This window comes from Aphelocoma coerulescens, chromosome 18 (genome assembly GCF_041296385.1).
Source record: "Aphelocoma coerulescens isolate FSJ_1873_10779 chromosome 18, UR_Acoe_1.0, whole genome shotgun sequence".
Lineage (NCBI taxonomy): Eukaryota > Metazoa > Chordata > Aves > Passeriformes > Corvidae > Aphelocoma > Aphelocoma coerulescens.
The window spans coordinates 12,322,118-12,347,096 of record NC_091031.1 but is presented as its reverse complement, the minus strand read 5'-3'; the positions used below and the strand labels follow the sequence as shown (position 1 = coordinate 12,347,096).

At 48.8% G+C, this 24,979-nt stretch overlaps 1 protein-coding gene across 1 annotated transcript in view; it reads left to right on the top strand.

Moving 5' to 3' along the window:
* Nucleotides 1-23,859, top strand: part of LOC138119980 (heparan sulfate glucosamine 3-O-sulfotransferase 3B1-like) — a 30,227-nt gene extending 6,368 nt beyond the window's left edge. The window contains exon 2 of the mRNA XM_069032338.1: nucleotides 19,788-23,859. Within this exon, the coding sequence (XP_068888439.1) occupies nucleotides 19,788-20,406 (619 nt within the window). The 3' untranslated portion in view covers nucleotides 20,407-23,859. The remainder of the gene's footprint in view (nucleotides 1-19,787) is intronic.
* Nucleotides 23,860-24,979: the final 1,120 nt, after the last annotated feature.

Here is a 24,979-nt window from a genome sequence, read left to right as displayed (position 1 = left end):
CTGATTATCAGCAGGCTCAGAGGAAAGGTGGGGTGAATTCAGGACAGGCATTTACCGGTGGTCTAACTTTGCCATCAGGGAGTTGCTCCCAGTCTGGAGGTGGCTGGAAGGTGCGCAGAGACAAATGGAGAAGGGCATCACGTTATGCCATGGGTCAGATGAGAGGAAGAAATGGAGATCAGGAGCACAGTCCCTCTGTCTCCACCTAGGGAGAGCAGGGTCTGCTTGGCTGGCATGTGCAGTGTACCTTAGTCCAGTCATAGTAGTGATCCAAGTGAAACAACCTCTCCTGGTGCCACGCTGGCTTTGAGCTTTCCCCATGGTGGTTTTCCTCTTCGGAATAGCACCGAATGAGGAGCAAAATGAGCTCAGTGATGGTGATTTAGCATGTGGTGCCCTTGTACTGGGAAGGTCCAGAGGTGAGGAGGGACTTGTGGGAGCTGTGAGCTGGCTTGCTTGGCTGCCTGACCTTTCTTCCTGTCTCTGTGGCCACGGGAATCATTCAGAGAGGACCAAAAACTTGGGTGTTTGGGACTTTAGATGATGTTGGTGGGAATGTTAGAGGAAAATAGGTGTACAGGTGCTGCTGGCAGATCTCACACTGATTTCTAGTAAATGAGGAATTCCATTTTAAAAATTTTTCTGTCAAGATATGTGAGCATGGCAGTGCCCTGCTACATGGTGGCTAGGGGAACTTTATTTAGAGAAAAATAATTCCAGGTTCTGCTAAATGCCTTACATCTGCATTAACCTCCTTGGAAACGCCCTGGAACTAGCCTGCTTCTACAGCAGTTTTGTTTTCTCCTCTCCATACAGAAAATGGAGAGAGGAAGAACATCTCTACAGGGGGATGGCATGACCTAGCCCTGGCATCAAGGGAGTCATGGCTCTATTTGGAAGCAGGTCTGACCCAGACTTTAACTTGCAGCCTGTCTGGGATGCAGAGTCGTGTGGCTGACCCTGCCCTCGATGTGGCTTGTACCCATGTGTCACCCATGGAGCCTGGCTTTGCTATCCCTGTGCTGGTGGGGGTCATCTTCCCTTGTTCTGGTCTTGTTGTGAGTGTTGTGCTGCTAAAATTCCATAGGTCAGAGCTGTAATTTGGCCAGTCTTTTCTGCTGGTACTGCTGGGGATTTCTGCGAATCCACCAAAGTGGCTGGTTTATAATAAAAGTGAGCAGTTGTAACCTTTCCCTGAAACTGGCACAGACTTTGCATTCCTGGCAGTGCAGCAGGCAGCTCTTCCAGAAGAAAGGGAGAATTATTGTGTGCGGTCTTTCATCTTATTATGCCAATGTATAATGTTATAGGCAGATGAGTACATTTGATAGATCCTTCCTAAAAATGATTGCAAGGCCAAATCCTGCGTTGCCACAACAGTACTGAGCATGACTGTATTCTGCTACACCAATTCCCTTTAAAAAATACCCTTTTCCACGTGGGAAGTTAGCTCTGATTAGGAGACGGGTCTTCAGCAGCATGTGGTGACAGAGACTGAACCAGGTCCCCAAACGTGACTGTGTTTAATGCAGTCCAAAACTCTTCTTAGGGAAGGGCTCCAGGATCAGACCCTCAGTGTGTATCCACGTGACTGTGCAGAAAGTGTCCCCACAGAAACCAAAATCCATTGCAATTATTTACTTCAATGATGCAGCTTGACAAGCTTTATATTAAAGCCCTGAGCTCTCAGCCTCTTTCAATTATCAAACGCGAACTTGTGTTAAAGCTTGAAAGTCTTGAAACTTGAAAACTTATAACTTCAAGTGTAGGTGAGTGGCACAGGGAGGCATAGGCAATCTTTGGAAAAGTGCTCATTTAGTGAAAGGGCAATTGAATATCAGCAACACACTGCACAGGGGTTAAGCTGCAGTAGTACTTTTGATTCAGAATGGGGTCCAGGGACTGCGGTGGCTGAGCAGGCTCAGAGCATGGATCCTCCTGTCACTAGGGGGAGGACGAAGCCCCAGCGTCTTCCTCATAAAGTGCTTTGCTGCTTCACCGAGCTATTAAATATTTGTTTAAAAACTGGCAAGGCCTGCAGCTTTGGCATGCCTTCAGTTTGTTTTTCTAAAGGTGTATTAGACTTGGAAGGAAATCAGGAGGTGTTGGAGTAAACAGGAGGTGTGGCCCAGCCCTTTGGTCCTGGAGGGACTGTACACAGTCCTCAGCTGGTTTGTACACAGGGCTGGGAATGCTGTTGCTAAATGTGAATTGCAGAGGGACCCCGTGACTGTGCTGTGCCCTGTGTTGCTGCGCATTGGAACAAATGTGATGCTTACACTGAGGTGCTGTGCTTCTGCTCTGAACCCCCTGCACACACCTCTGCCACATTTACTGAATTGTGCCAAATAGGAGCCAGTCTCCAGAGTGCTGGGGGGTTCCCATCTTCCTCAAGTGGGTTAGAATAGGACAAGCTCTTGAAGGTCTCACCTGGGACCAGTGGGGCAGTGGTAGATGTCTGGGTGTCTCTGAGCATCCCTGGGCTCCTGCTCTGACTTCACTGTGGCTGGACCAACAAAAGTGAGCTGCAAAAAACCAAGCAGCCTGGGCATTGCCCCTTCTTGAGGACATGCTTAGCAAAGCCCATCTCCTTCCTTTTTCCCAGTACAATGCACTGAACTTGTTGCAACTTAACACAAAGCTTGTAACTTTTTTTTTTTTCCCCTTTTAATTTCCCTCTTGAGCTGGTCGGGTAAATAATGAGCCTTGGGCTGTCTGCACAGCATGTGAAAAAGCAGAAGGAATAGCTAAGACAGGGTGTTGAGCCGGGAAGGAAGCCTTGGGAGAAGATATCAGCCTTGCCAAAGCAGAAGTGGAATAGCCGGTTAGGGTTTCAACCTGGGTTTGCTGCAAGCCAAGAGGGGCCGGGAGCTGCTGTCTGCTCCGAAGCCTGGTAATTACAGGCTGGCGCTGCCCGAACAGCCGGACACGCAGGAGGAGCCACCAGCCCCACGCGGGTGTCTAGGCACACACCGGAGCCTTGGCCGGCTGCGCTGGCTGCACTGCCACTGCTGCCTCCCCCTAGAGGTGATTTCAAGGTCAAACTGCTCAATGCAGTATAATAATTAATTAGGCTATATATAAACAGAAAGCTCATGTGGTCCTAAATCAGATTAAGAGCCTGTGAGTTTCCTCTTCTCTGCCTTCCTCCCCACAGTCTTCCTCTTCTAGGCTTCCTCTGTGGGTGAGCCCTGCAGTTGTTGCAGGTTTGGCTATTCCAGCAGGGCTCACGAGTTGGGCTAAGCAGCTGCACAGCTGGGTTGGAGCCCAAAAATGATAGGGGCAGAGCAATGCCTGCTCTGCCTCACCCAGTTCCCCCATCAAATGCTCTCCTCCTGGTGCTGGAGGACAGGGCACATGCCAAGTCTCTGCCCTCCCAGAGTGAATCACTTTAGTCAGTGGTGGTGCCTGATGCTGGGAATAGCCCCGTGCTGGGAATAGCTGCTGGCATTTGCCTTCAGTAACAGCGATTCCAAAGTTCCTGTTGCTTTGAGACTCAGTATGGCAAGAGCTAAGCTGGACAGCCTGTTCCCTGTCATGGGGAACATGGAGAAGCCACAGTGTGGGGTTCAAAACTTCCCCGAAGGTACATTTGTGTGGCATTTGCAGAATGGGGGGGGGGGGGGGGGATAAGCTGGGCTGTGTTTCCTGGAAGAGCTACAGAAACTTAAGTTTGTAATGAAGCTTGGAACTAAACCCAAACAATTGCTTGACTTGTGACTCCTGGGGAGCTGAGGTTTGTATGGTCTCAAAATCAATAATGCTCTTTTATTTATTTTCTCATGTATCTATCTAAAGCTGGTCAAAACCCTCTCCAAACTCCAGATGTGAAAATTCAGGGATAATGTTTATTTAAGCTCTGTGTAATTTTCAATGTAGCTGCAGAAACATCTTAAGGAAAATTAAAAATCAGATTTCTTAATCAAGCATAAATGATTGTGTGCTGTCGAAGCAGTTGGAGAAGAGCAGAGCAGCTTCCAGCTCTTCCAGATCAGCCCACATGCCCATGTGCATGCCCTGAACCCATCAGCAAAGTCTGGTCCTTGGTTTTGCACAGGGAAAATCTTTGAAAACCAAAGAGACCCCGTGTCCGGCTCCAGGAGCAGTGGGGGGAATGAGCATCGTCACTGCCCGTGTTCACTCTGGACCCTCTTCTGCTGCTGCCTAGGCCATCTCCTCATGCACATCCAGTTGATTGAGGGCCACCACCAGGAGTGAGGGCTGGTGGAGGAGATGCCCAAGGTGATGGGCTCCATGTGAGAGGTTGCATTTTGGTAGTGCAGGTTGTCCATCTCCAGCTCCCTGGCTCTCCAAGGCAGAGCTGGCTTTTCTCACTTTTCAAGCACCAGGCTGCATCTACATCCAGGGGATAGAGGCAGAGAGAAAAGACTTTGTGAGGCTCACAATGGAGTCCCAGATCGGTTCAGCCTGGGTCAGAAGGGGTTGGGCTGTCTCTTTGAGAACCCAAGGGTGTAGAGATCAAAGGTGTGGGTGAGTCAATTACAATTCACATTTGGTTCATCCATATGTTTGAGTATTTGAAAAGCTTCAATGGTCACCCATTTTATATCTCTTATGCCCATTGATTTGTTAATCTGACACTTGGTTTAATCTGAATAACAATAGCTGTCATTCAGAGTCTTCAGTGTTCAGGGAAAAGTCATTTCACTTGGGTTGTGATCTAAGGCCTTGGCAGACTGGCCCATGGTGCTCTTTATGTAGAAGGGCTTGAAGGACTTGGGGATAATTCAGCCCCATGGCTGGCTCTGGAAGGAAATTGGCTCTGAATGAATGAAAGCAGGGTGGGATGCTGGAGGTTGCTGATGGGCTTTGGCACGTGTAGTTTTGCTCATAAGGTCCTTCCTGGTTGCCATCATAGCCATGGACCTGCCATTGCAGTGTGTGGGGTGTGAGAAGATGGCAGGGTTACACACAAAGACAACCCAAGCTGTCCGAAGTGGGAAGCAGCCAAGAGCTCTCTTAAATACTGCCTGAGTGCTCTGGACTAGATCAAATCATTGGTATGGCCATGTGAAGTCTCTAATTATGTGAATACCTTTTTAATGAGAAGCAGTGCCTTGCATCTGTTGCACTTGCAGCAGAGCATCTCCACCAGCTGAGCCTGCTCTTTAAAGAGCTCTTGGCTGGATTTCATTGACTGTTTATGACCACACCATGATCCCAGGTAATGACTGGGCAGAAAGGCAGTCTGCAGACAGACCTGCTCCTTCATGTTTCCCTAATTGGCACCTGTCTGCCTTCTTCACTGGGAATTTCTCCCCTTTCCCAAGGCTGGTTTGGTTCCTTCTGCTCTACTCCAAGTCCTGCAGTGTCACTGGGGACCCAGGGATGTGGTGGCACCACAAACCTGCAGCCTGATTGCCTCAATGGGCGTGCTGGGTTTTTGTCCTGGAAATTAATTGTATTTTCTGCCTTTGATGTTTGATGTGAGGTTTCAAAGGGAGGGGAAAGTCAGGAGCTTCATCCTGGCCTGACTAGAGATGTTGGCAGAAAAAATCTCATTCTGGACAAATGGACTCACTGCCCTGGTCTGTTTACCATGGAGAGATATTAATTTCCAGTGCCACTCCTTTATGAGTGCAAATCACAAATCCATCAACAAATGAATTGAGGTGACAATCCCATTTGTGTTAAAATGCATTTGGGGATCAGTACTGAGAGGATCACCGGTGTATTAATTTGCCAGGCCTTTTGTTCCAGTGGGTGGCAAAATTAGCTCATCCCAATGAGGGTCACATTGACCTGGCCAGTGACCAGATTACTGATGGTTCAGGTTGTGGTTGGTGCCACCCCTCCCTTCTGAGAAGGAAGCAGGAGACTTTCAGAAGTTAATTAGGTGGCTCAACTGGGAATAAAGTCTGAATCAATTTTAAATTCTTGAGCCACTCAATGAGATGCTGAGGGTAACGAGCAGCTGGTGAGTACTGGACATGCTTGGTTGGTTGAGCACGTTCCTGGTTTTCCTCGATGGGTTTGTTCTTCCCTGCTGTTACTGGCCACTGGTAAGGTCCTCTGATGGTCAGAAGGGCATCCCCTTCCCTTTACCACAGCTGAGGAGAAGCCTCAGTGCTGTACAGTTTCAAGGCTGGTTTGGGTGTTGCTGAAGAGGCAGGTGGAGTCGCGCAGCTGAGGTTTGGCAGCACCTTGTCGGCATTGCTTGGCCTGTGGATCATGTGTACATGATCAGAAAGGGCAGAAAAAACCATAACTTTCTTTTTTCATCATGAAAATGGAAAGCTGGCTGTTTTCTGAGCTGTTGTTTCAAAGGCCGCTGCTGTTCAGGTGGTGCTGGATGCCCATTGGATCCCTTTAGGTGCAGAAAGTGAATTCCTGGAGATCCTACATAGCTTTTTTGAAAAACTGTGGATATAAATGTGTCTCAAGGTTTGTTTCAAGCCTGGCCTGACCCTGGCCACCCTGTGAGATACCTTCCCACATGCTATGGAAGACCTAGAGGTCTCTGGTTCAGATGTGACGTGGAAGATGTTCCAGGGGCTGTCAGTGCACAAAGGAAAGTGCTGCTTGGGTGAATAAAGAAGTGTCCCTGCTCCCCTCCCTTCTTTGTTATGTCCATGGTGAGGAAGAGGAGCCAGGAGCAAAGCTGCCACCAGTCCCATTTTGGGGTTCTAACTCAGCACAGTGGTTTAAGCCTGACTTTAGCATGTCTTGCCCCAAGGGTAGACAAATCACTGGGAATACTCCCCCAGCATTGGTTATGATCTGAAGGGTGGGAGCTGGGGTATCGCTCAGGTCTCCAAAGTTTATCAGGAGGCTTTTTTCTCTAATCATGGCTATAAAGCCCCAGAGCAGGAAGGCTGGGCTTAATTAGGAGAAATGTGTGTCAAGGTGGCAAACTAAGTCCTCCCTGTGCAAATGCTGGGCCACTCATGGAGGTGTTTAACAAAGGGCAACATTATCAGTGTAACTCATTACCTGCCTGTGCAGGCACACAGATTGGGGCATTTGTTTCTGTGTTGGGGAAAATGCAAAAGACCTCTCAGCAGGGCTGTGATTTATGAAGGTTGCATTAGTGGAACATGGTCCTACCCATATCTTGCTGGAGCGACTGTTGACTTGTATGTAACCCTTTAGGGGTTGGTTCTTTGCTATGTGGGTTGGGGTTTTTTTTCCCCACCTTCTGGCAGAGTTGGAGCAGGCGAAATGTGGTGGCTTGGCAGTGCCCCAGAGGAGAAGCAAAGCCTGGGAGGTTCATCTCCTTGTAGTGCCCTCCTGGGTAGAAATTTGTCAGGTGTTTCTGAGTGTCAGCTGAGGTGGACCAGGGTTGGCCTCTCACATTCAGCTGCTTTTTGGTGGCTCGAGAGAGGCTGCTGCCATGGTCACTATGTGGTTACTTAACCAGAAAGTTAATTTGTGACTGCATGCCATAAAAATATATACCCATATAGCTGGCATGGACCCCCACCCTAGAATGGCCCAAACCAGCTGTTTTTGTTTTTTTTTTTTCTTGAACCGACTCCTTTTCTGGGGGACTGGGGAAACTTCCCTATTGCAGCATGGCTACAGAAACAGTGTGGCAGTGTGTTGCTACCATACAGATGACTGGGGGGTGTGAGATGTGACCATCTCTCCTGCATTGATTACACCAGATGTGCCCTTTGAGTCCAAGTCAAGGTGTACCCTGCTTGCTGGGCTCGCCACCTCCAACATACAGCAAAGCAAGTCACTGGAGCAGGGCCTGGAAGAGGAGGTGCTGTAGGGATGAGGTCGGGGGGATAGCCTCCTGTGGGCTACCTGGATTAGGAATGGTTCCTAGTGTCCTAGCCAGGGGCAGGAGCCCCAGGGTGCTCTGGTGTCACAGGTGGGATAAGCCAGGAAGATGTTCTGCTCCATGTGCAGTGGCAGGTAGTTTGGCCCTTGGATGAGTTGTGGTGCTACTTGGTTTGGGCATCTAATTCCTGAAACACCTGGTGCTTCTGGGACAGCAGCAGAAAGCCAACTGGCTGTACTCTTTCTGCAGTGCCAGCTCTGTGTGTCTCAATACCCACTTCTGCCTCCCCCAAATCCCAGAGCCTCACATCTCTGGGGCTTAACCTGATGACATTGCTCCCTTTGCTGCAAGGAAGCATTTTCCCAAGACATAGGAGGAAGAGAGATGTCTTAAAGACCTGTGAGGAGCAGTGCCTGGGGTGGTTTAACATCTTTGAGAGGATTAGTGCTGTTGCTACAATTAAGAGAGCAAATTCCTGGGTGTGGGAGCTGTTTGGGGCTAAGGACTTGACAGCTGAACATACCACCAATACTGGCTGGTGCTTCTGCCGCATCGGTGATTTGTGCCTGGGCCTTGGTGAGAGGGAAGAGGCTGTGGTGTGAGCAGTGAGCATTAGTGCCTCTTGGATGTGACTGGGTGATTGCTGCAAGGCAAAAAAGCTTACAGCAAGGTGTGGGCTTTGTTTGGAACTTGTGGGAACAGCCCAGTTGTTCTCCTGATGGAGTTGAAGCCAAACCCCTGAGATCAGAGTCTCTGTGTTAGTGTGGACTGTGTTAGTCCCATATCCTCTGCCACAGGAGACCCTCCTGTCACCTGGGTACCAGGGATGTGTTTTGGATGTCCCACCATTATGATTTCTTCATCTGCTTTTAAGCCTCTTCCAAGCCAGGCTTCCCTTGCTCAGGCCTACTCTGAGCTAGCAAAAGCCTTGAAAGTGCTGTGGGGGTTTTGTCTTTTTTATTTCTCTCCACAATTAAGCCAGTAACTCCAGACCCTGACTCTCTTACTTTGCTGGTTTTTTTCTGGACAAGGACATACTGTGCTTGCAGGTGCTGACCCAGTCCAGACACTGGTTTCAGCTTCCCATGAGGGCAGGATTGGTGCTACCTAAGTAAAGCGGAGTTCAAGAATTCACATCTCTGGTGCAAGGATGTGTTGAACCAGCACTCTTCAAGAGCTTTGTCTTGCAGTGAATCCATAAGTGGATCTATCAAATCTTTGCATAGTAGGAGACCAGTACACATAATGTTAACTCTAGGCTATAAATTCTTGAGGAAGGAGAAGTTGCTGGTCTTTCTGGTTGCAAAAGAGTAAGACGCAGAGGTAGTCCAGGGAATTTATTTTTTACCCGGAATGAGTTGTAAGCATGGAAATCTCTCCCGATGCCTAAAATTCTTCCTCTTTCCTCCCTTGCAGGCTGTTGTCTATTTAATTTATTGAGAAAAATGTTTCTACTTCTTTGCGATAAACTGTTGCACATTGTGACAGTAATCTTGGCTTGTTCCAAGCCTGCAAATGGTGCATCTCTGGAGTAGTTGCTGATTTCCCAGAGTGAGCAGAGTTGAGCTGCCTGCTTTTGGTGGAAGGGTTGAGGACTCACACTGGTGGCCTCCAGGTGCCAGAAGAGAGGGAAGAGGATTACACTGGTGCAACTGAGGCACTCCTGCAGGGATAAATTCCAGTTAAGCACTCTAAGGGGTGTACAAAGAGGTGACATGGAGTAGGAATAAAACACACAGTTTGGTGTAGACAGTTGGCGTTGCGATCTGCTGATAAAGGGTCTTTAGTCCCAGTTTTCCAGTTAGCTCAGTCATGTTTCCTGCTGAGTTCAGGGTTTTTTCCCCCCTTTAAATCATGAGTTTCACAGAACTTCCCTCTCCCTGCTCTGCGTTTAAACAAAACCAGTCTTCTTGTCCTTTTTGGGCGAAACGGAGACAGATTAGAGTAATCTCACATGACTTGACCAGTGGGCAGCACAGCCCAGTGATGCTGGGCAATATTCTAAAGAACTCACCCATAAACAGCAATTAGCTTTTAATTGTGGCACTGCCGCCGGCCCGAGGCTGCAGGAACAGCACCGGGTGCTCTTTGTCGCTGGAGCGGCACCCGGGGGGACTCTCGGCCATGAAAGGGGAGCGGGGGTGACTGAGAGGAATAAGATGCTCATTTCAGCCCCACCCCCTTACTGCGCTCAAAAGCTCTTACTTTCAGAGCAAAGCACTATTGAAGCGTCGGGACAATGGAGCCCAAATCCTGCTGGGGGAAGGGACATGCTGGCAATTGCATCTTTTGTTGCTTTTCCTTATTTTCCTTGCCGATGGCCTCCCCCATCCCACCCCTCCAAGAAATCCACATAGATGCTCGCTAGATGATAATGCAATCACTTTCTTGGGACCTTGCTAATAGGATTATAATTATTACTGGAGATGAACTGGAGTGAATAGAATATTTACCACTTCATCTTAAATTATTGTAAATCCCTCCAAAGCAGCCCTTTGATATGTAAAGTGCTGCTCCTCTGCCCCCAGTGAAGATAATTATTTAGTGGAAGTTCAGAGCTTTAAGTATGATGGGGAGTAGAAAGAGGCTTCCATGTTTACATAAAGAGGAGGGCCTGTGTAATGAACTGGGGACATTGATGAATATCTTGCCTGACTCCAGCAAAGGAGGAGGGAAAGTTCTTGCTTAGCGGTCATAACATCTTGCGCTGTTATTTGGGGAAGAGGTGAAAAAATAATTGGAAATTTGGCCCTTCATAACCCAAAGAAAGCTCCGCATCCCTGCAGCTTGTGTTCAGTTGGTGCATGATCTACCCAGTGACAGTAGCAACGTTTTAGGTTTATTCTGTAGGGCTGGAGGAATTTCTGTTTGAGGAATGACCAAGTAGCCTGGGAGTCCTCAGCCTGGCAAAGAGATTTCCTAGGGGAAGGTATGGTATTTGCCAGACTCGGAGCTAGGCTGGAAATGGAGGGAGGGATGGACTGGTGTGATGGTGCACGGTCTGGGGCTATGGTGTAGGGGCAGGGACTGGTGAAAATGGGCAAAGCAAGGAGCCTGGATGGGCTGAGCATGCCGAGGTTCAGGAAGAATCATAGAACGGCCTGGGTTGGAAGAGACTTTGAATATCCTCTCATGTCATCCCCCTGCAGGGATACCATCCACTAGACCAGATTTCTCAGGGCCCCATCCAACCTGGCCTTGAACACTTCCAGGAATGGGGCAACCACCTAGACACAGGGTTGGAAGAGAGATCAACTGAGGATTATTAGGTGTATGGAGTGCATCAGGCAAAAGAGAGCCATTGGAGCTGAATTTGGATGGAGGCTGGGAAAGCAGTAGGGGGACAGTGTGCTGCTTGCCCCATTCTTTCTCTGCCCTTTCCCTTCTCTGGCCAGGGCTAGAGATCCCCAGGAGAGGAGAGGGCCACAAGGAGAGGACTGCACCCTGTGGGCACATCCATGTGAGCATCTGCAAGGAGGATGCACTTCTCCCAAGTTTCCAAGGTGTTCTCAGCTCCTTGAACCCTTCCTCCCAGAGGCTACCCTGCATGGAGCATCAGCTCGGGTGGGAAGGGGGATCGCTCCAATTAGCCACCTCCAAGACAACTTTCATGCCTTTGCATCCTTTGCTAAGGAATGGGCATGTGCCAGGAGTGATGGTGACATCACCCATCAGCCTCCCAGGAGTCTTTGTGGAACTGGGCTTCTTTATTGTGCTTCCTGGTGAAAGCATAAGCCTGTCCTGTGCAGACAAGACTCCCACCAAGTGTTTCTGCTGATCTAAGTTATTGCTCCCCTGTAGGTTGCAGCTATGTGGTACACCATATATGGCACTTCAATACAGAAGGCAGCAGCCCTGTGAGGGATAGCACATCATATATTTGTTATGAGACTGCTTCTAATTAACCCATTTAATCTCATGCAGTAGGGGAGGCATTTGGGTGAGAGATGGGTTTTGGCTGGCACGGGGTGGGAGGCTGCCTTTGCAGCAGAGGTTGGTGGAGCTCACTACACCCATTGCTATTCCCAGAGGCACAAACCCTCCAGGTTTTGTGCATGGATCAGACCCTGATTTATCCAGGTTGGTGCTTGGATGCTTCTGCAAACTGTCTGCTCAGCTCTGTGGCTGGGTTAGCTCCCCATTTCCCAGCACAGAGAGGGTCAAACCTCTGTGGTGGCTCCTAGGTCTGATTTCAATGCAGTGACTTTTGAAGAGGTGGATAAAGTCTTTTATTTAAAAAAAAATAAACCCTAAGCCCTGGTATTTGCAGCAGCATATTGCCCCCTCCTTGAGGCACTGCATGCTTTGATTTGCCAGGGATGTTTGGTGCATCCCGGCTGTGCCGCATGAAGTGGGGACGAAAGGGCCATCTGCCGATGCCCTGCATCTCCCTGAACCTTTGATGGGGTTTTATATCCGCATCAAAGGAGCTTAGAACAGACTCCACAGCCAGACCAGAGCCTGTTCCTGTGGGGTACATGGTGATGCCACCTGTGGCCACCGGCTCTTTGGTCCCATTGAAGTCCCAGAGCACCTTCATGATGGGGACTTCTCACACACCGTTACCATCCTCTCCCTCCTTTAATCCCCAAAACTCCCCAAGAAGCGAAGGGCACCTAGCAGATTAGGGGGCAGGGAGCAAGGAGAGTGAAAAAACCAATAATTTTGGGCCGACATCTTTTTCCTCCTTTCCCTCCTCCTTCATCTACTCCTTCCTCACCCCCAAAGTTCATTAATTCCTATCATCTGGTTTGTGTAATCGTCGTGGCGAGTGTTTGACGGAGCTGGATAGGGTTACATCCATTTCAAAAAGGCCGAGGCTGGTTCCCAGCCATTCCCTTTTATTGTTGTATAATTTGCCAACCCAAGCAACAGACTCCTGCTCGAGAGAAAGGCACACATGTTGCTCTTACCACTGGTCATAAAAAGAGGAGAGACTGCCTGCTACTGTACAGGTCTGTGGTGCAACAGCAGCTGAAGTCAAGGAAAATTTTGGTAAGATGATGTATCAAATAATAAAGCAGCAAGCACTCACACCCCCAAAGAGGAATTTGCGATTGTTTCTTTTCTCTCTGTTTCTTCCTCTTCCTCCATTTCCCTCATTCCCCCATCCCATTGCTGCCACCAGAAAGCAGAGTCAAAGTCAAGAAGGTAATTTTGAAGCCAGTTGACCTGCAGGCAGGTGGCAAGGTTTGTGATGCAATTAAAATGCTTTATTACTTTAACAGTCTTTCCCGGAGCTGGTCAGGTTCTTGCTTTTAAGGAGTATTGCTGGTATTCAATGGTTTTGTGATCAGCCATGTAGGGAAAAGGGCCTGGTAAGGTTGGGATGGGACCAGTGTGGTGGCCTCAGGAGCTGAGCTCGTGATGCTTTGGGGTTTTGATTACCAGAGCATCTCTGAGCTCTTGGTCGTGGTCAGGTGCCGCTATGGGGCTACAACTTTATGGTTTTAATCCAGCCCTTACCTGTGGTTTTAATCCAGCTCTGACCTCTACATTTTTCCTGCTTTCTGACAGCAACCTGCTGCCTCAGAAACTGGGAACAACTGGGTATCGCCCTGGCAGAGGGAGTGAGCTGTAAGGCAAAGTTGCCACCAATGGAGGCACCACCCACATCATTCCCTGGGTGTCTCTTTTTCAAGATATTAGAATTAGCTCACTTGGCCTAAATTTATTTATTTATTGAGATGGGGAGGAGAGAAAAGGCAGAGAAGCAGCAGGAATTAGAGTGAGAACTGGCTGTTGCAGTAAAGCAAGCCCTCCTTAAAAATGTTTGACTTAAAGTGACAGATGGACAGATAGATTGTGGTGTGAAATGAACGCTTTGGCTTTGGTGGGATCCTGACTGAAGCAAAGCTGAACAGGACCATGCTGGGATGGGAACAGGATACCAAACTGCCCCTGGGATGGGGACAAGAGAGAGGGAGATGCAGCAGGCTGGAAAGCACTGACTTCTGAGGGGATGCAGCTTTAATCTGCCTCATCTTCTGCACTTGGTTCCTCAGAGCTGTTCCAAGTGGGCACCACTGGGCCTGTTTGTTTTCCAACCTGTAAATTAAAAATGCAACAAAAATCATAAATTCATCACGTGCATTGAATTGTACCATGTTCTGGGTTGTTCTGGCTCTACTTTAGCTTGGTGTCATCTTGGGTTTTCAAACCCCCTGTCATTACTCCAGAGGCTAAAAAATCTGTTTTCACCTAGAATGGGAGAAGAACTTTGGTGTTTACCTTTTGTATTTCTATTCACCTTCTCACCATAACTTTTCAATCTAATTTATGCAGTTTCTTGGACAGCCTTTTTTGGGAGGATTTGGGGGCCATTTCCCCAGAAAAAAAACAGATTGCCAAAATTTGGTTTTCTGAAAAGGAGTCAGTTTTTGTCTTCTTGAAACATCAGTGCGGAATAGGGTAGAAACTGGCCAGAAATAGGTTAGTTGCTCAGTGTGTGCAGTGTGGGGCTGCAAAGCAAATTGTTCTGGATTACAGACCTGAATTTGGCATGGATGTGGCTGATGTCCAAAATAGTTTGACTTGTTTTTTCTCCCATTTCCCATATTTTCCTTGCTTCTAGGGAATGGCTGTGGGGAGAAAGTCTAGAAATTCTGCACTGAAGGTGGTTCTTGCTGTATTTGCTGGCAGAGCTGCTGTGGGGACTGCTGTGAGTGCTCCCCAGCCTCCATCTCATAGCTGCATCCAGGTGCTGTGGTGTTTTAACCTGACCATAACAGCACTTCTCTTGCTTTTTCAACACCCTGTACACAGCTGTCCATCTCCTCCGGGAGAGTTTTGTCACCTTTGCTGAGGTAAATTGAGGAATCACAGAGGATGGAGGAAGAAGTGGGTTGGTGTGGAACAGAGGGGTTTGAGACTGGAAGGTGCCATTGCTGCAGCTGCATCACAGGACAACCCGATTTTAAGATTTATCTGTGGGACTCATTACTTGAATTTGTTGGAGCAGGGGGAACATCTCCCAGATTGATGCTGGGTGGCTCCAGGTGCTGGATAGGAATATATCCAGCACAAAACCTTCCTCGGAAAGGAAAGCTCATCCGCTCAGCTCTGGGGCTTCTGTTGGGCAGCCGGATACCTGAGTGTGCTGGGTCTTGGCTGGGCAGACTGACGGTGACCCCCGCCATGGGCAGACGGTTGTGTCTGAAGCCCCCCAGGCTTAGCCCTGCCATGGGCTCCGGCAGAGTGGGAGGGTTTATCCCAGCAGGTGTTTGCCATGGCAGGAGGTGCGTGGGGGGACCAACAGACGTCCCCGGGGATAAAACCAGCCACCACTGCTGTGCTCTGCCCTCCACTGGTCTGTCCTACCTGTGGCAAATAACGCAACAACAGGTTGTGGGGGTCCCCTCGCCCCCCTGGCTGCTCGCCTGTTCCTTCTTGAGAAGTAGCAGCAGATTAGCCTGGAGCCCCTCTGTGCAGACAAAAGCTGCCACAAAGGGCATTAGGCTTCAGGATTGGATTACCATGTGGCCACCTGTCATCCCCACTTTGTAAATTTATCTCACTCTGGGTCGGGTTTTCACATTGGAGAAGTTTGCACTTAAAAAAACCCCATAAAATACTCTGCCCAGTGCCTCTCCAAGCAGCAGCCTGGCTGAGTTCATTTTAGTATCCCTTCTTATTCCAGGCTTCAGAGCTGTGTGGGGCTGGGGATTAGAGCTGTTTGAATGAAGAGAGCCTTTATTACATTAGTTTAAGTGGTTAATAGGTAAAGTAGGCCAATCCATCTTTAGACTAAGCCTATCACTTCACCTATGAAGGGTGCAGACTTCACCAAGGAAATGTTCATTAAAGGAAAAGCTTTTCCTCTGTCCCTCTTGACATGTTAATAGCTCAGGGTTAGGGGCTTGCTCTTCGCCTGTGCAAAATTCATAGCTGTGCTCACACAGCAACTCCCTCCCCTTGCTGGGACCCCATTGCTGGCAGCTCTGCCCTAGTCAGCAGCACTGAGCCCCTCCCATGCTTTGCTGGCTGGGCTGGGTGGGGAATAAAGGATGCTGGGAGTCTGCTGGTGTTCCTCATCCTCACTTCCTTCTTCCATGCTCAAGAAGCAGGTGCCTCATCCCTTCCCAAGCAGGGAAGTGGAGAGGGAGTTCAGATGGCAGGTAGAGGCAGTGCTTTGGTGCTGGGACTCTGCTGTGGGATGTTCTCAAGGCCAGAAGTATGTGTGGGTTTGAAAGGATTAGACAGTTCGTAGTCGCTATGAAGTGGGATGATTTGGATGCAGATGCTGTCTCCAGAGGTCTTTGAACTCCAGGTTGCCAGAAGGCAGGAGGATAACAAGGCAGGAGGCGTGGCTTGCCAAGCTTTTCATGCTATATTTTCTACTACAGTTTCTGCTATGGCCATCAGTGGTGTCTCCATCCAGCCCTGGGGTTCAGCTGAGCTCCCTGTTTCCCACAGCCTGATTCCCTCTGTCATCTCCATTTGCTCTCCCCTATGGACAGCAGTGGTAGCTGCACCTCTGCCTTTCTCACCTTGTGCCAGACAGTGCTGGCAGGAGCTGCCCATGTCTCCACGGTGCCTGTGGATCCTCCATGGAAACAGAGGCTCCCCAGAGGCCACAAGCTGCTCTGGGGTGATCTGTATCCACCCCTGAGCTGAAAACGGGTTTCTGCTGGACCCCACTCCTTTCTCCCAAGGGGCTGCATCCTGCCAGGGCATCATGGTCTCTCACCATCACAGCTCCTCTTTCCCCTCCCAAAGCAGCAGCTGTAGTTTAGCATGGCCCTTGCTGTCTTGGAGCCCCAGGAGCAGATACGTTTGGCTCTGGATCTGGTCCTCCTTCCACCAAAACGTATGTCCAGTGTGTTGTATTGGAGCTGCAGTAGTCTGTTGGGCCAAATTGCCCTTCTCCCGCTGTGGCTTGAATGGGAATAAATTCTTCTTGGTGACTTTTCCACCACTGTGAGTTCAGACTAGCCAATATACCCGTTCCTTCTGTCCCTGAGGCTCTGCTGTCTCTGGCTGCCAGCATGATGGATGGTGCCTCTGTGGGAGATTATGGAAACCATGGGAAAGCTCCTCACAACTGACATACCGATGCAATAAAACTTTGCTTTCCTGGATGTGGTGTTGTCAGAGGCTCAAACCACATCCATGGGCCACAATATTTGGCTTCACTTGCAGCTGTCTTCCTTTCATGCAGCCACTTTACAAACAAAGCAGTCTGAGATAATCTTGAGGGTCTTAGTTTTGAGCTATGCCTGGCACCTATGGGGGTACAATGAAGGGAGAACAGGAGCAAGGGCCTGAGGGCTGTTTTTGTTGGATCCAGGTCTTGTACATGGGTTGAAGGTTCTGTTTCTACCTCTGCTCACCTCAGCCTGTGTTGGCCAACCTGAGGGCAGTAGGTGTGTCAATGTGCCTTGTTCTGCTTTGCTTGCTGTGATGGGTCACCAGCAAAATGTTCTTAAATTGCCAAGAATTCAGGCTCTCTCCAAAAATAACAGTCTGGGAGGTTTAGACCTGCCCAGAACTGAGTGCTTTCAGCCACAACTGCAGTTCGGGAGATAAACTGCTCTGAAAAGGGACTGACACCAGGCCAGTGGCTGCCTCTTGGGTAAAGAGTTGCTCCCTGCATTCTTCCACTTATGGTGTGCTCCTCTGTATTTGCTGAAATGCTAATTAGGAACCTGTGTTTCCCAACTGGATCAACTGACTTGGCACTCCATCCCCAGCAATTTCCCCCTGTTTCACAGCCCAGCCCTACCCAATGCCTTTCTTGTGCAAGGAGGGGAAAAATAAACCTTGCATCATTCCCAGGAGACTGATAAATACTGACTGTAGTAGTCCTGGAGGACAAACCAGTCCCAAAATGCAGGGCCCCATATAACCAGCAATCCGATGAACATGACCTAAAGCTGAAGGACTTCAGTGCAGTGCGGGCAACCTGAGAGTGTTTTGGGAAGCTTTTGCCTCTTTAGGCAGGTCCCAGGCCATTAAGGACTTCATGGGTGGAAAATGACCTCTTAAATCAAGCTGAAAAGCAGTTGGTGGCCAGTGCAGGATGTAGAACTTGGGTTTAATGCAGCCATAAAAGGAGACACCACTTAATGAGCAAATGTCAAAATCCACATCAGCCCACAATAAATTTAAGAGTTGCTCTGAGTGTTATTGACTGGCCCTATTCTGTGACAGCATTATGGGGTTTCAGAGTTGGCCAGAAAGGTGAAGGATTAGTCAGAGTTTTATTCTGGTTGCTGTTCTTGGCACACACTGGCTTCTGCCTTCCAGAAGCTCTCACATCCCAGGTATCTGGTAGACCAGCGTGTTTTTTATCTGCATGTGAAACTCCACTTGTGTGGACTTGAAATCCCAGCCTTCAGGGTTGCCATCACGCCTGGGCATGACTGGAGGTTTTCATAAGCTGATATCCTCTTCCTCCACAGTCCAGCTTGTCCATCACCACTTCTCCCAGAGACCCATGCAGGGACAGGGACTGTCTCCCACCTTGGGACTATGGAGAAGGGGCTTTATGGCCAGCCTCCAGGCAGAGCTCACCTGTGGGATGGAGGTGCAGCCACTGTGTGCCCCTTGCCTGTAAACACATTGCACAAAGGTAATGCCGGAAGCTGATGAAGTAAAATACCAGGTACAGTGTGAGCTCACCAATATTTGCATAAATAGCTACTGACTAAATTTCGTAGACAAGGGATGATTTTTGATGCAAACAGACCTCTCATTCCTGGGTCCCCTGTTACTTGCCCTCAGAACACATTGGTCAGTTTTCTTCCCTTGAGTTATTAATCAGGGCAACCATTGGCTTTAGCACAAATTATCAGTGGCTGTTTCAATTGCAAGAGCCCTGGTGATCTTTGATGTGGAAGTATAAAAGTAGTGAGGGAGGAGATGGCTGTCGGGAACAGCCTCCATGCGGTGTTGTGTGGCTGAGGGAAGCACAGCTTCAGGCTTGCAGGTCACACACTGGCTGCTTGCTTTTCTGTGCTGGGTGGATGCTTTGAAAACTTAATCAAGTCTTATAGCTTTAATTTTGTGTCTGACTCCCCTTTTGCCTTTTCTTTTCAACTGTCTCACAACCCAGAGCAAATGAGTCCATTTGGGCTATAAAGGGAAAGAACCGGCAAACAGTCTAAAATATTTTAGCTTGCCTAGTGAATGACAGGAAAAAATGACTCTTCCTGCTTCATGCCACTTCCATCATTTCTGCAAGCTCCCTCATGCTTTCCTATGTAGTTAATTAGAAATAGCCAGGGAATAAGGTGGTGTTGCTGAAAGCTTTAAGTTTTAAAAGTACTTTGTGAAAGTATGTCCTGCCCATGGTTGTGTTCTCCATGGTTGTATTCCACATCCTGACCTGCTGTAACCTGTGGGGCGGTGCTGGGGTCCTCATTGTCTCCTGGACTGGGATGTGCTGAAGATGCCACTGGGAGCTCTTGCTGCTCTGTCATGTGAGGGAACAAGTGATAGGGAATAGCAAAGCAGGGGCTGAAACTGGGTGCAAGAGGACACCTGTGAGTGAAGTCCTGCTGTTGGCAAGCCAGGGAAAAATTGCACCCTCTTGCCTGAACTGGGAAAAGATTTGCATTTGGGATGCTGAGGGAAAGTGAGGTAGATGTGCTCCAGTGAGCTGCTGCTTTTCTGCTATACCATCCTCTCATTCCCATGGGGAAATGAGCTCTAGATTGGGGCTGAGGTCTCAGTGGTGTTGACATGAGCCAGGACAGCCACCTGGTGCAGCTCAGGATCCATCCTGACCAGTCTGGAGCTGGTGTGGTACATGTAGACATGGTCCAAGCACAGAGTGTAGCTCAGTTAATCCATTCATGGATAACTGGGAGATTACTCAGATGGATTTCAAATATAGTTGCCTTTAATAATAATCCCCCCCAATCCCTAAACCAGTGGGAAATGGATTTCTCTGTATGAACCAAATGGCCTGTGAAGGCATTTTAGGGAGAAGAATTCTTGTGTATCTATGTGTGAACATACATATAAATGCATATGGATGTTTTTGTTCCTCTTCCTTGCTCTTCTGACCCATGTCTGTGTGTTTTGCTGGCAGGGACCTGATGCCCAAGACACTGGAGGGGCAGATCACCATGGAGAAGACCCCCAGCTACTTTGTCACCAAGGAGGCCCCAGCCCGCATCTCCTCCATGTCCAAGGGCACAAAGCTCATCGTGGTGGTGCGGGACCCCGTGACCAGAGCCATCTCGGACTACACCCAGACACTCTCCAAGAAGCCCGACATCCCCACCTTTGAGAGCCTGACCTTCAAAAACAGGACTACGGGTCTGATCGACACCTCGTGGAGCGCCATCCAGATTGGCATCTATGCCAAGCACCTGGAGAACTGGCTCCTCTACTTCCCCATCGGGCAGATCCTCTTTGTCAGTGGGGAGAGGCTGATCAGTGACCCCGCGGGGGAGCTGGGCAGGGTCCAGGACTTTCTGGGCCTCAAGAGGATCATCACCGACAAACACTTCTACTTCAACAAAACCAAGGGGTTCCCGTGCCTGAAGAAGGCAGAAGGCAGCAGCAAACCCCACTGCCTGGGGAAGACGAAAGGCAGGACCCACCCTGACATTGACCAGGAGGTGGTGCAGAGGCTGCGGGACTTCTACCGGCCCTTCAACATGAAGTTCTACCAGATGACAGGGCAGGACTTTGGCTGGGACTGAGCATGGCACGGGAAAGTCCCCTGTAATTACTTGCCCAGCACGGTTTGCTTATATAAAGAGAGATATATGTATGTAAAATGTACAGAAATCTATTTTATAATAATTTATTTTTAATTCCTAAGCAATTAATTCACTAAGCTGCCTAACCACACTGGCTAGAACGGTAGCCTGTAACCTGTTTAACATTCCACGGTATTTTAATTCTAATATGTCTCTCCTTTCCTTGTTTTTTTTCCCTTCTGCTTTCTCTTTGTTTTGGTTTGTAACAGACAGTGCTTCCACTTTTTCCTAAACAAAATTTGTATTTAAGAATCAAACGAAGCAAGGGAGGGAGGGAAAGCACAAGTTTATTTTTGTTACGGGTATCTGGCCTTTATAAACACTTGCTTTCCCTATTCCAGTGTCCCAGTCTCTGCTCCAGTGTTGTGCTCCCTCAACCCACAGTTTTCTGGTTAGTTCCATGGCCCAGGGGGGATTTCTCTGTGGTGGGTGGGAGGAAGGCTGGGCATCCCTGTACCCCACATACCTCTGCTGAGCAGCAGCATGTTTTCCCAGTGGCTGTAAGCGTGGGAACCCCAAGCCATAGGTCTCCTGCTCAGGACTGCCGGGAGGGCAACGTGCTCTTTTTCCAGCAGAGAAGCTGCAGAGCCTGTTGCATGGGCAGAGCTCTGCTCAGTACAGTTTTCCTTCCTGCTTTTTGTCCAGGAGGTTCTTTCCCATGATCCCTCTATGCATTTAAAATCTTTACTGCAGGACAAATGTGAAATGCTGTGTCTGTGTGTGACACGTGTGGTGCTGGTCAGAGTGACTTGCAGGAAGTGTCGCTCCAGGAATACTCATGCACGCCAGGCACTGCTGGGAGATGGCAGTGCCTGCAGCATGTGGAGCACCCTCCATGTACCAAAGACACCAGCAGAAAACCTCAGGTGTCTCCCTGGCATCATGCCCAGGAGCATGTCCCAGGACTCGGCACAGGCAGTGTTACCTCCAGCCCCAGGGCTACCACAGCACCTCCCAGTACTGGAGGTACTGAGACTGGGGAACATCACCCTTAGCCCTGTTAATTCCCATCACTCTTTGGTCCAACACCCTATCTGTGGTCTCTCCCGAGGAGCATCATTTGCTTAGAGCCAAGAAGAGGTGCTGCTTTACCAACAAGGGTGAATATGTTGGAAGGCAGGGGGGAATCTGGGGCCGCTGGGGTTGGGGTATTTGTGGCAGTCTAGGGGTGCCCTGGCTGAGCACAGGCAGGACAGGAGGCTCCAAGCACGTAACCATTAACCTGAATGAAATCCTTCTCCTTGGGTGGAACCAGTGGCTGTGGGACTCCAGGACAGGTTGGGTGGGCTGTCCTGAGAGCTCTGCCAGTGTTTTGTGAGCTGAGGAGGTCCTGATAAACACCATGTGTGTCCAATGCCTTATCGTTGCTGTCAGAGGTTCTGCCAGCTTGACTGGAACACTTTTGGACCAAGGTGGCGGCAGAAGTGATTTTCTCATTGAATTTTTAACAGAAACAGAGCTACGATGTCTTTGGGCAGCAAAACTCCTCGCACCTCACCTGCAGCACTGAAATGATGCACTGCACTGAGCATCTCCTGGTGTTGCCATGGGAGCACTTCCATAAGCAGTATGAATGAAACTGGAAACAACAAAAGCACCAATGGGCAGAACATCTAATTTTGTATGCATTGCCTGTAGAAATCTGTGCCCTGCACCTCTCTACAGTTACCCGTAGCTCCTCCTTGGAGCTGCCCACTGCTGAGCTGTGTCCAGCTGTGGTGGGGCCCATTCAGTGGTGTTTCCCAAATGTTTGTTTTACTTTTGCAGCCTCCTCGCTCTTGCTTGCCTCTTCCATCTCTCTGCTGTGGCTGTTGGGTGATGAAAATGTTCCTCAGAGCCTGGGCTTCTCTGTCTGGGTCTCAATCTAGTCCTGCTCCGGCAGACAGAGCAAAGAGCAGACTCGGCTCTGGGTCTGTTGCAGGGATCTGCAGGTGCCAGGGAGCTGCCCTTAAGAGCTGTTTAAACCTGAGCTCTTTTGTCTTGGCTCATCAGTGTCACGTCTCCAAAGGGATTTAGGGACTCACAGTGCCATACGTGGGTTCACATTTGGGGTGCAGTGCATGTGGGTGACCTCAAGGAAAGGGAGATTTTAAGCATAACATCATCAGGCTGAGCTGCCTACAAAACTGCTGTGAGCAGGATGCAAATCCTTCCTTGGGGTTTGCCTCCAAACACATCTTCCCAAAAACCAGAGAAGTTCTCCTTCTTGCCCTGAGCCATTTCTAGTGAAGAAATGACAATTTGGGCCAATACAGTCTGACTTCAGGGGGCACAGGTGGGATGTTGGACCTGCTGGGCTGTGCAGGCTGATAACCCCTGCTTTTCCCCAGTCCTGTAAAATCCAGCTGCAGGCCTGAGCGGCTGGGTGAATCTATGCACTTTTGAGGGGTTTGGCTTCAACTCCAGCCAGGTCCCTGGCTCTGTTCCCTGCTGCCAGGACAGGTGATGAATGCAGGAGTGTGTCTGCTTTATCCCAGACCCCGCCAGTCTTGGGTGACTGAAGGAAAGGAGCTGCAGGCACTGAGAAGAAAATACTTCCGTGGAAAACCAAGTGATTTATGGTTCTCAAAACCTTGGTCTTTCTTCTAGCAGCTTACGCAATGCATAGAAAGAAGCTTGACCTCTCCACTTGGCCTTTGGGTGAGCTCCCAGCCATGGCCATGCCACTTCCCAGGGCGTTTCACTGGTGGAGCCTCCAGGCCCTGTGCGTCGGCTTGGGCTCCTTTCCAGGCGCTTCCCTCTGGAGCAAGTGCTGGCTGCTCAGTGCTGCAAGAGTTTTGCATCCCTTACGTCTTCCTTCTTGCTTTCTTGGAAACGAGTTTTTAATATCCGAATGCCTTCCTCGGCTGTACAGCAGAGTGTGGGCTTAATTTGTATAATCAAGTCCTGCTGCAAAAAGCTCTTGTGGAGCAAACTTGTTGGAGAGTGGAAATACAGAGAGTGAATAATAACTCTTCTAACCATAAGCAAATTGTTAGTCCTGACTCAATATCCTTCAGGATGAAATCTGCATTAGACTTTTAATGTAAAAAAGCCTTACCTAACAAATATGACAATGAAGGTGAATCATCTATGGTGTTCATCTGGTTGCTAATATTGGAATCAGTGCATTTTTTTTTAAATACCCCTTTAAAAAAAAAAAAAAGTTAAGCTTGGAAGTGTGATTAGAAGTTTGGTTGGTTGATTTTTTTTTCCACATTGTAACATTAATTTATGGCTGAGTTTCATTCAGTCCTGTATCTGGAAGTGTAGTACAGGTAGTAGTGATGTGTTGTCTGTAACATGGTTCTATAGTGTAGTAGCCAATTTGTAAAAAAAAGAACAAAATGGAAAGCAAAACAAACAAACAAAAAAAGCCACAAAAAAGAAAATCTAAAAAAAATGTATATGGAGTATTTTGTGGTATGTACAACACAAATTAATTTTACACAGAGAAAGATGTTTCTAAGAAAATGAAATTCTGATAATTCATACTATTTGTATGACCAAATAAAACTCTATTTTACTAAGTGACAGGCACAGCTGTGTTCATTTGGGGGGGTTGGAGGTGCTGTCCCCTGTACTGGCACGTCCATCCCAGGACTGTGCGTGCAGCTGTGCTGGCCTGGTGGCAAAGCCCAGGAGCCTGTGCTGAGGCCAGCGGGACACGATCCTGAACATGGGCTCCCATCCAGCACTCAGCTGTTCTGGAGCCAGAGGCTTTACTGGGGGTGGATATGTCCAAGTTTTGCTCAGGCAGTTGTGTGGGGGCTGATCTGTCGTGCTGGACACACCTTCATCCAATGCCATGTCAGGGAAGAGATCTGAGAGATTACCCTTGGCCCTGCTGCAAAAACTCGATGGGCTCAGGGATGCTGCAGGACAAACTCAGCCCTTTACAGCTGCAGTGGGGAACCTCTCCAGTGCCAAGTTACTTTTCCAAAGCTTTGCTCTTACTGTAGTGATGCTGATCCAGCCTCTGGGGACAGTTGCTCCCAGTTGCTGTTGCTCCCTACACACTCAGCATTTTTTTACATAAAACTTCATTATCATTAAATTCAGAAGAGTCCCAGGCCAGTGCTATACAAAGCAGCACCTGAAGAATGATACAGATTTATGTTATGTACTAAATGCTGTTAAATATGAATTGAAATAATTTCATTTTTCTTTGCAAGCCTTGCATCTGGTGCAGAGTAATTGAGGGGACTCTTTCAGATTGTCCATTTTTCAGAGACCTTCTAGAGAAGGAGTCAAAACAGAGCACAAGATTTAATTTAGCAATTTAGGAAGAATTCAACCAGGAAACCTCCAGCTGGTCAGGACTGTAATTAGCTGCTCCCAAACTCTGGCAAAGCTTAAACTCTATAGGTGTCTCATTTTTAAAATATGTAGATTTTGCTTTAACATTCCCATGTAACTTTCAAGCAGCACAGCTGGATGACCTCAGCTTGATGGAGTTGAGCTGCTCCTTACCTCATTCTCACCTCCCCTTGATTTCATTCCAAACCAGGTGTGAATGCCCCAGCAGATGTCA